General features: G+C 37.2%; 2 protein-coding genes across 5 annotated transcripts; both read right to left on the reverse strand.

The window, feature by feature from the left end:
- Nucleotides 1-2,005: 2,005 nt before the first annotated feature.
- On the reverse strand, nucleotides 2,006-5,468 carry LOC311286451 (caspase b). Its single transcript, XM_084402683.1, has 3 exons — nucleotides 5,335-5,468; nucleotides 3,246-3,513; nucleotides 2,006-3,157 (listed from the first exon to the last, which is right to left on the reverse strand). The coding sequence occupies exons 2-3, from the start codon at nucleotides 3,502-3,504 to the stop codon at nucleotides 2,997-2,999; spliced, it is 420 nt and encodes a 139-aa protein (XP_084258809.1). The 5' UTR covers nucleotides 3,505-3,513; nucleotides 5,335-5,468; the 3' UTR covers nucleotides 2,006-2,996.
- Nucleotides 5,469-6,147: 679 nt separating this feature from the next.
- On the reverse strand, nucleotides 6,148-10,464 carry nxnl1 (nucleoredoxin like 1). 4 transcript variants are annotated; one of them, XM_084402671.1, is made up of 4 exons: nucleotides 10,154-10,464; nucleotides 9,973-10,078; nucleotides 9,007-9,340; nucleotides 6,148-7,624 (listed from the first exon to the last, which is right to left on the reverse strand). In XM_084402671.1, exons 3-4 carry the CDS (start codon nucleotides 9,330-9,332, stop codon nucleotides 7,306-7,308), a joined length of 645 nt encoding a protein of 214 aa, XP_084258797.1. In that variant the 5' UTR covers nucleotides 9,333-9,340; nucleotides 9,973-10,078; nucleotides 10,154-10,464; the 3' UTR covers nucleotides 6,148-7,305. The 4 variants fall into 4 exon arrangements, with proteins under 4 accessions (XP_084258797.1, XP_084258799.1, XP_084258796.1 ...); XM_084402673.1 differs by having other exon boundaries at nucleotides 9,007-9,337; nucleotides 10,154-10,444; XM_084402670.1 differs by having other exon boundaries at nucleotides 9,973-10,222.
- Nucleotides 10,465-10,945: the final 481 nt, after the last annotated feature.

Consider the following 10,945-nt stretch of genomic DNA (forward strand, 5'->3'; position numbering starts at 1 on the left):
ACCTTTGAAGACACAAACATTGTTTCTCAGAAACAAATAACGGTTATATTGCTTTCCTTTCCTCTATTAATTGTGTAACCAGGGCCTAAAATTAACATTTGCCAAGTGCCAAATGCAAGTAAACATCAGTGTTTGTGAGTATGTGAAACGGTGTTAATTGCCAGTGAATTCCAGCAATGCAATGTTGTGAGAACATGAATGTAAACAAACGTGAATTGACCGGTTGGCGGGTCACATCATCACGAAAGTTTAAGCCTTGCCAATATTAATATTCAAGCGCAAGAAGACATGAAAGGGAACTAACTTTGTTATTTCGAAGCACGCGCCTAGAAATTCACATCTCAGACAGCGCCCAAATACTGAATTGATCTCTCTTTCATGTCTTCTTGCAGTTGAACAGACATATTCAAAGAAAATTGTCAAAATGCTGGTATTGGCAAGTATCCTTGTAAACATAGTCAGTTATGTCTTAGGCCCTGTCCCAAATGGCACCCTAAACACTCGCAGTCTTCCTACGAGTCCACACTTTTGCGACGTAATGGCACTTTGACTGTCGGATAGAAGTCTGCTGTGGAGCTCGCTTTAGTGCCCTTCTGAATCCTAAAATGACAAATGGGACACCCTCCGGTCTCATGGATTTTATGGACATGCGCACACAGCAGCCATTGTAAGTCCACAAGACAGAAAGTGCATATGAAGTGCCATTTGGAACAGGAAAATGAATGTAAATAAAATGACATAAATGAATGTAAACAGTTGAGAAAAAAACACGTTTGTAACAGTTTATTGGATCAGTGCTCTTAAAGTGACAGCAGCCTAATATTCCTGCTGCTATATGTGTTGTTAATGTTACAAAACAACAAAAGATAAAGAGCAATCACTAATTGCTCTTGACTGAATAACTTTTGTAACTTTAATAAGGATTAATCTATGTTTCATGGCTGGTAAAAAAAAAAATATTTATGGCAAGTAAATTGTGTTACTTGCCATTGTCATGTGTGGCAAAAATGTAGTTGTAGGCCCAGTGTGTAACTTAGTAAATCATGTAGGAATATCACTTAAAAAAATATGGCTGTTTACAAGGTTTTTTTTGTGTGTTTTTTTTTATTTAACATTGAAATGAATTGATTCATACATTTTCAGTAAAACTCCTGCAATGAACGCTTTGTGACCTAATGTGTTTCTTACTGTAGATATTCAATTGATCACTGGTTAAATTATGGTGAATTCATGAAGGTGCAAATTGCAGGTCTGTGCTTATAACTGTTGATGTTATGTTATGGGATACAAACATTAGTATTTTTCTTTATAATCCTCTTAGGCAAGGAAGTGCATAAATGACATTCCCCAAATAAAAATGTTGCTGGCCATTAGTCATTCATACTCCACACATAACCACAGTATCTTTAGAAAGCTGACAAATGAGAGTTTTCTGTTCAGAATGACTCAGATTGCTATTATTAAAACAGAGAGATAAGCCCCAAATACATGGAAAACATAAAAATATGAATAAGGTTTAATGTATAAAATGTTTGTGGCTGTAAATGAACCTAAAAACACAATGAATCAGAAGCCTTGTTGCCTCTAAAAACTATGAGCTGTCTAAACATTCAATCGCCAAATGTATTTTCTCTCCATTCTAGCCATTAAAGGGGTAATGAGCATTAAAAAAAAAAAAAGTATAATGCTCTATGATGTCCACATATAATGTTATCAATTTTTTTTTATCAAAGATATCCATATTTAGAAGTAATAAGCTATTTTCTATCCTGTTTTTGACCCTCTTTCAAACACTGTTTTGATTGTCTCGCTGCGTTTAAGACTTTACCATTGCTATTAAGCGTTTAAGACACAACCATTGCTATGATTGCATAACAATCAAAAAAATCATTTTTAACATGCCACTACACCCATGGAATTTTTTTGAAAACTTCTGATGTTCTGCCATACATGTTTGAATCAGAGAAAACAAACCTACACCTCAAATACCAAGGATACTCCAGTCTTCGACAGTAGGGTAAGTAATAATCTTTATTCATATTTATTCCTTATGTATTTGTGAGGCTATATTGTATGTTACTACATCATATGTTGAATTGAAGATGGTACAGAAAGGTGAATACATGGTTGTAAACATTTGCCAACAATGTGAAACATTTATGTGTATTACATAGCCTATGTTTTATACTTGAGTTCCCACAGTTATAGCTGAGGATAAGGGTATTTCGTGTGAACAAATTATGAATGAATGTTCCATTGTGTGTTTTCATCCTTATATTCGTTTTTCATCATTTTCAGTAAAGTAAAAGTTTAAATCAATCGATCTGAAACAGACAAACAATAGTGACACATGGTAAAAAAACAACAACAAAAAAAAAACAGTTACTTCACTGCGACATCAATAAAGAATCTACGGAAGCCCTGAAAGAAAAATCAGTAAACATTATCTGGCTAAAATTACGAGCATAAAGTATTTAATCTGAAATATTTCAACTTTATTCTCGATATATTTTGACTTTATTCTCATAATATTAGGGGAATTTTTTTTTTTTTTTTTTTTCGTTGCGGTTCAGGGCTTCCATGCAAATCTGTTCATGTATGTAATCTTCATGTAAAATGTAAAGTGTAAAGTGAATGCATAAACAGTGTTTTACTGACACAATCTTAAAAATAAAGTTCATCCACTTTCTTTATGTTAGGGTCACAATTGAAGCAATGCAAAGACTGTTTGGCACTTCAAAACGTCTTGTTCTTCTCAGAGGCGTCTCTTGTTTTGTTGCTGGAGTCATCCTGTGTTTGTGTCTGACTCGTTTTATTACTACATGTTCATGCGCTTATATGTTAAAAGATCGAGGAAAATTTGATTTCATCTCAATTCATGACCCCTTTAAAATCCTTAGGATAGATAGATAGATAGATAGATAGATAGATAGATAGATAGATAGATAGATAGATAGATAGATAGATAGATAGATAGACAGATAGATCATTGAGCATTAGTTGAAGGTCATTGGGCCATCAACATTACAACCATGAACAACAGGGGCCTTTACGGTTCCTCCATTGGATGTTATGGTCACTGTAACTCCTGCAGTCTGAGCCGGTACAGGTTTCCCACTGGATGAAGCTCCCGATCCAGCAGGAACATCCTCTGGAACTGATGGACAGACACGGAGATAATCTCAGAATGCATAACATCACACATCAAATACTACAAATGCATCTAGTGTCGACTAATAGCCTACCTTCCTGAAGTTTTCCCTTCAGTTGATCAGCAAGCTCATTTTGCTTCATGTTGCGCAGCGTTCTGACAGCAATCTTCCCTGCATCTGATGTGTTGTAGTGCTGCACCATGAGATCCACAACTTTGTGGCAATTAGCGTTCTCCAGTCTTCCTCGAGGAATAGGCGTGTCACTGTTCTGCAGGCGCCATCTGAAATCTTCGAACTCGGCTTCCAGTAGCTCATTAAGTGCCTCCAAAATCACTATTCTGGTTGTAGCCATTTTGTGTCACTTTAGGGAAAAATACAACAAAATACAATGGTATATTGATTAATGTGGAGCACGATCAGCCTCAATGCCGGCCAGAAGATACAACCAACATAGTTCAAGCTGTTATTGTGGGTTTCTAAGAAGGGGAATCAGTGTCAATTCGTTTAATATAAACATCCACACAATAAGCATAAAATACAGAACAATGGCATATATCATGACAATCATTTTCTATTAGAGTTAAAATAGCATAACCTCATTTAGTCCAGTCATTTTATGAAAAAAGGTTTAACAAATTGCAACAGAAGCAAACTCAACTGATTTTGTATCCTCAATATGTCCTGAGTAAGGAAAAAAAAGTCCCGAAGAATCCCATATCCTATTCATACGCCTATTCAATCTTATTCTCACGGTAATAGGGTAAAAAATTTTAACCTTTAGATTTCACCATGAAAATTAGTGAATTGATTACTTACATCAAGACAAACAAAAAATGTATTACCAGTTGTTTGAAATTGTTTGTTAACATGGACAAACGGTGCACAATCTAATTACCAGCCTTTATTAATTATTATTGCAGAGATGGGGTTTGGGGCTGTGGGTCCGTGGGACTGTTTCTGGGGATTCACTTTTTATTTTGCCTACCTTTTGTCTTCTGCATTCTCCTTACCATTGTCTCCTGTTCTTCCCTCAGACTCGTCCCCCAGAAACAGTCCCACAGACCCAGCCCCAAACCCCATCTCTGCAATAATAATTAATAAAGGCTGGTTTCTAAAGTACTTCTTCCTGCCTCTATATGTATTAATGCTCATGGATAGCTGTAATGGGTTCCATTCAGACCTTAACCTTACAACATCAAGTGTTTTACTGTTATGTGTCAACAAGATTCAACAAGACATTTTCACCTGGCTATACCCAATGTTTAGACCTGTTGTGGAATTTATGCAAATTAGCACATATACGTAATTAGATTATGCACCGTTTGTCCATGTTAACAAACCATTTAAAAAAACTTGTAATACATTTTTTGTTTGTCTTGATGTAAGAAATCAACTCAGTAATTTTCATGGTGATATCTAAAGGTTAAAATGTGTACCCTATTCACGTGAGAAAAAGAATTAGGCGTATGAATGGGGTATATTTGGGTCTTTTTTCGAAACTTTCCCCTAATGGGATTCTTCAGGCTTTTTTCTTTTTTTTCCTTACTCAGGACATACTGAGGATACAAAATCAGTTGAGTTTGCTTCTGTTGCAATTTGTTCAAGGTTGACCCCCATTTTGGCTTAAAATGACTGGACTAATTTGCAACTGTGAATGACAGAACAAGACTGTAATACTAAAGTTATCCACAAGACAGAGCATCGGGTTAAGACATTTATATATTTGTCTTTTCATTATGCATCGGTGTGAATTGCTGAATATTTCCTTTTTGAATTTCATATTTTTTAACTAACTTATATTTTTACATGCTAACTAACAAAATAAATAGAGATTCAAAATTGTTGACTTTGCAATAAAATCACATAATATGTGGAAAGATGGCAACCGTAGCCTAGACGTATACCCATATAGCTATATTATTCACATCATTCTTCAAAAGTATGATCGCACACGCCTCATTTATAGATCAAATGTTTGTCAGTAGGCTACAAAGAAAATGGTTTCTGTGTTTCAAACTTGTAGTGGTTAAAACGGATGTGTTTTTCGACTTTCGACGTTTGAAACCTGTTAGAAAACACTCACACTTACTAACTGGACTCAAAACCATGCAGTACTTGTGAGAACTAACCTAGGCTGTACTGAAAGACTTGTTAAATTAAATCAATATTGTAGGCTACTTACAAAGTTAATGGTATAGTTGCAGACCGCGCTTCCTGTTTTCGACGAGTCTCTGTTTTCTGTGTCTTTTCCTTTCGCTACACTGATCAGCCACACTTCATGTAACCTAGTCACAACTGCATGTTCTTTTGATGTGTGTGTGGGTGCGATCACGTGAGACATTTCCCGCTGCAGTCTACGCACATACTGTAGGCTACACAACATACATAACAACATTACATACATACAGTCACTCCGTGTGGTCGAGCATTGTGGCGAAAAGATCATACCTAATATAATACTAATATAATACAAGATGAAGTAGCATTTGGATGTATTTTATAACAGACGACATAAAGGAAGAAGGTATAATTGTAAGGTAAAACTATCAAATTACTGTCAAATATGTGCATGCACATCAATCACAGGCCAAACATTACTAAATTTGACTGTATGTAAAAAGTCTGAACGAAAAGCCGGTTCCTGCAAAAGAGCCGGAATTCCATGAATCACTTTCACTTTCGAACTCTTTTTTTTTTTTCTTCTCTCCTGTAGAAATCAAGTGCCCTGCATCTTTAACTCTAATGCAATGTCTGCGTTAGTACCCAGCGAACAGATTTTTGTTAAAAGAATGTTCTCAAAATATTAAGTGTGGGTTCTGGGAACGTAATAAATGTCCAGTTTTCTTGACGTTAGAAGAACTTTAATGTTTATTGTGATGTATTTGCATCATTTTTGTTATGTACTATGTGTAAAATACCATTTAAACTAAATTGATTGCTTCTTTTATTTATTTTTATATGGGGAGTGTTATTTGCATTTTGACAACTTGTTTAAACCGGACTCAAAAAGAAAAATAATAATTAAAAAAATAATAATAATTCAACTACCCCCCCAAAAAAAAGAAAAAAAGAAAAGAAAAAGTGAATAGATCTAACACTCAAAATCAGTTTACTTTGTCATTTCAAGTTTATTAATAATGCAAATGTTAATAAAAGCATTTGTAGTGAAAAAAAAGAGCATTTGCTGAGACATTTATGTCACACCAGTTATCTGATGATCCTCATAGTAGGCTATTATAATCATTCATGTACACCTATAATCTGGAAATATAAAATCAGAGTAAAAAAAAAGTGATCCTGGAATTGAGGAATTGAGTTTGAGTATCAAACATTCAGCAATTTCTTTATATTTCATTTCTTTCAAAAAAAACTTGAAACTTTTAAGATGACTCAAAGTTATTAAAAAACTAAAACTAATAATTATGTTGATTTTAGTTCACCCTTTTAACCACTATTTGTTCTCCCTTTGAATAACACTGTAAAAGTAACTGCATTACTTTCACAGTCATAGGGAAGAAAATAACCCAGCCTGCATTTATTTCACAGTAATGTTCTGGCTTCATTATTGTAAAATAATACTTTACTCCTGTAAATTCCTGGCAATGTTTACAGTGCCCAATTCTCTCAGAAAACCTTTAATATGAGGAAGTCCAGTTTGATCCAAAGTCTGATTTCTAGACCTTGAAACTTCATGGAAATTAGTAAAATTGCCATGGGTATTTTTTTATTTATGTAATTCTCTTACAAAGAATACACGTTTTACTAGTTATGCCAAGCTCTAGAGAAATTGTGTGTAGAAATATATTTTTAAAGTCCTTATTCTTAATACTTATCCAGTAAAGGATAAACAGCTGGAGGAGTCAGTGAAATTCATCGGTTGAAAAGAGCAGGAAGAACATTCACTTCTGGAATACTAAAATTCAACTATCTCATTTATAATAATTGAGTTATTTTAATCTGTGGACAGTTCTGTAAATTAAAATAATTTTTTTGACAAAGATTGGGCTTTGAAAAGTCAAAAACATTGAGAAGTGCTCCTGTAGACCATCCATCTGTCCAGCAACGTTTACTCAGCGGTGTCTCTCTACAGCGTTTACTCGTGGCTTCTGTCCATATCGCTAATGTTATTCGAGCGTCAGCAAATGTTCAGACCTCAGCCCCAAGGTCCTCCTCCATCATTTCCATCTTCCTCTCCATCCTCATCCTTTTTCTTCTTCTTTTTCTTCTTGTCCTCCACCTTGTATTTGACTCGTCGGATGGGGTCGGTCAAGCTGCGCATTTTGCCTTCGTCGAACTCCTCGTTCATCATGAAGTTTCTGTCGATAAGCTCCGCCCCTTCCTGCCAGTTGCGGTAGCAGTCCGACCCCAGCGTGCAGATCTCCGACACGGCGTCGGGCAAGAGGACGGAGCAGTCCGGACGCAGGACCACCACCCTCGGCAGATCCTGCACCTCGAACATCTCGCTCAGCTCCCTGCGAACAACACACACATGATACTACTGATGGAAACACAGGTGAACTTATAGCATATAGATCAGTAGTTCTCAACCTTTTTGTCAAGGATTTATTCAAAGATCCCCAATGGAGGCTAACTAGAGGTGTCATTTAATTGAAATAAATAAAATGAAAGAATCCTATTTGAAGAGCTGGATGTCACTCCAAAAACTTTTGCGTTCACTCCCCAAACTTTTGCGTTCCCCCGAGAAATTTTGCATTCATTTGCAAGAATTTTGTGTTCCCCAAAATTTTTTGCGTTCGTTCGCAAGACTTTTGCTTTCCCTTGAGAAACTTTGCTTTTGTTCGCAAAACTTTTGCGTTCCCCGAGAAACTTTGCGATCGTTAGAAAAAAAATGGTGTTCCCCCAAAAAAAATTTGTTCGTTCGCAAGACCTTTGCGTTCATTCGCAAGACTTTTGTGTTCCCCAAAAATGTTTGCGTTCGTTCGCAAGACTTCTGCTTTCCCTTGAGAAACTTTGCGTTCCCCCGAGAAACTTTGCGATCGTTAGAAAAAAAATGGTGTTCCCAAAAAAACTTTGCGTTCATTCGCAAGACTTTTGTGTTCCCCAAAAATGTTTGCATTCATTCGCAAGACTTCTGCTTTCCCTTGAGAAGCTTTGTGTTCGTTCGCAAAACTTTTGCGTTCACTCACAAAACTTTTGCGTTCCCCCGAGAAACTTTGCGATCGTTAGAAAAAAAATGGTGTTCCCCAAAAAACTTTGCGTTCATTCGCAAGACTTTTGTGTTCCACAAAAATGTTTGCATTCGTTCGCAAGACTTTTGTTTTCCTTTGAGAAACTTTGCGTTCGTTCGCAAAGCTTTTGCGTTCACTCACAAAACTTTTGCGTTCCCCGAGAAACTTTGCGATTGTTAGAAGAAAAAAAAGGTGTTCCCCATAAAATGTTCGTTCGCAAGACTTTTGCGTTCCCTTGAGAAATCTTGTGTTCGTTCGCAAAACTTTTGCGTTCACTCCCAAAACTTTTGTGTCCCCCCGAGAAAAATTGTGTTCGTTCACAAAACTTTTGAATTCCCCTGAGAAACATTTGCGTTCCCCTGAGAAACATTTGCGTTCCCCTGAGAAACTTTTGCGTTCACTCCCAAAACTTTTGTGTCCCCCCGAGAAACATTGTGTTCGTTCGCAAAACTTTTGTGTCCCCCCGAGAAACATTGTGTTCGTTCGCAAAACTTTTGAGTTCCCCTGAGAAATTTTTGCGTTCACTCCGAAAACTTTTGCATTCCTTGTAGACTCTTTTGATGTGTGCTGAATGGCCCCGACTCCCTGGTAGAGAACCACTGCACAAAATCCCCATTTCATATTGTGCATGCTAGCATGCTATTCAGAACAGAAAGTGTGTGTACTTCCTGTAGGGGTCTTCGTAGGCCAGGAACAGGCAGCGTTTGGGCAGCTCCTTCAGGAACTTCTCCAGCTGCTCCTCAGACGAGTCCAGAGAGATGTACAGCAGCACCAGCTGGGCCGATCGCTCCACGTAGAACTCGTCCGTCAGCTTCTTGTAGAAGTCTTTGAGCGTCGGAGCGAAGTCCTGACACTTCTCACACTCGCCCGAGCCGAAGAACAGCATGAGGATGCGGTTCTGGAGACGCAGGATGATCTCGCGCTCCGTGTCCAGCTCGTCTTTGTCCTTGTTGTTCTTCACCAGAACCTTCCCCAGGAACAGGTCCACCATGACAGCTTCTGGAGAGAGAGAGAGAGAGAGAGAGAGAGAGAGAGAGAGAGAGAGACAGCTAGCTCATTTACTCATCAATTCAAAGCTTTTATTCTGCAGGAATTTTCAGGAGAAAGGCACAAATATAAGTAAACGTTGATGTAATTTTAATTACAACAACTGACGACAGCTTAAAAACACAATCAAGAATATATACTGTACCATTCAAACGACGGGGTCAGTAATTTTTTTAAGAAGTTAATATGCATTAAATTAATCAAAACTGACACCAAATATCTTTAATGTTACACAATATTTCTATCTCAAATAAATGCTGTTCTTTTGAACTTTCTATTCATCAAAGAATCCTGAAAAAAACTGTTGTCAACATTGATAATAAATCAGCATATTAGAAAGATGTCTGAAGGATCATGTGACACTCCAGAGAAACACTCAAGAGAGTATCTAATAGACTAAAGGAAGTTTACATTATTTTATTTTTTTAACTGCAAATGTAAAAATAGGCCTAAACAACTTCTACAGACATATTGCAGTGCCAATTTAAACATGAAGCTTTAAGCCATTTATTAAGCTGCATGTTGCATCTACAACCCTATAAACTCACTTAAAGCTAGATATTTTCAACTCAATGCTGACGCACCTTCAGTGACTGAATCTCGCTGTCGATCAGAACCGAAACGATCATGAGTTCAGATGAATGCGGTCCTGCAGGTTGAACGTGTCGTTGTTCCTCGTAACCACACACTCTGTTCACAGTGATTACAGGGTTAAAGAGACACCAGTGAGTGTGTGTCCTTCAGTCACCGTGTGTGTTTACTCACCAGTCTCAGAGAGATCTGAGGATACAGCGAACAGACCACTTCATCTACATCAACCCACCGTCATAATCCTAGAGGGAGACAGAGAGAGAGAGAGAGAGAGAGACAGAGAGAGAGAGAGAGAGATAGAGAGAGAGAGGAGTTTAGTACCAATCGAGTCTTCTGGGGTGTTTAGTCTGACATACGATAGTTTAAATAACCCGTCAAAAACAAATCATCTGCTGATTGCATCGCTTCAAAAACACATTTTTGTTTGTCTTTAATGATGAAGACGACTCATGTCGCACTCAAGACGGATTATGGCCGTGTTTGTCAGAGATCCCATAAGCCTTCTTGGCTGAAAATACACCAAGGCCTTGGTAATCCAATAGAGAGTGAGTGTGTGAAAACAGAAGTGGCTTCAGAGGGCAAAATGGATTGATATATGAATGAGTTTTATATGCTAATGATACATTTGTAAGACTGGTAAAACTGGAAGATGCCGAGCCGTTTTTACTGAGAAACGACTACACCCCGAGAAGACAATTAAGGGACGTTTCTGGAAAATAACATTTGATTCTCTCTCTTGAGAAACTATAGCATCCCCATCCGATAAACTATAGCATCCCCATTCGAGACACAATCACACTGTCAATAACATCAGGATTGTATTAATCTACATCTCTTTCCTTCTTTCTCTCAAGCTGAAATCACCTGAAATTCACCCAAAAATCTAGAAGGTTTAATGTGAACAATTATCATACAACACTATACATGTTTGGTATCATTTGAAATGTCTCAGTGTGAAATGTCTCA

Source organism: Rutilus rutilus, assembly GCF_951802725.1.
Source record: "Rutilus rutilus genome assembly, chromosome: 2".
Lineage (NCBI taxonomy): Eukaryota > Metazoa > Chordata > Actinopteri > Cypriniformes > Leuciscidae > Rutilus > Rutilus rutilus.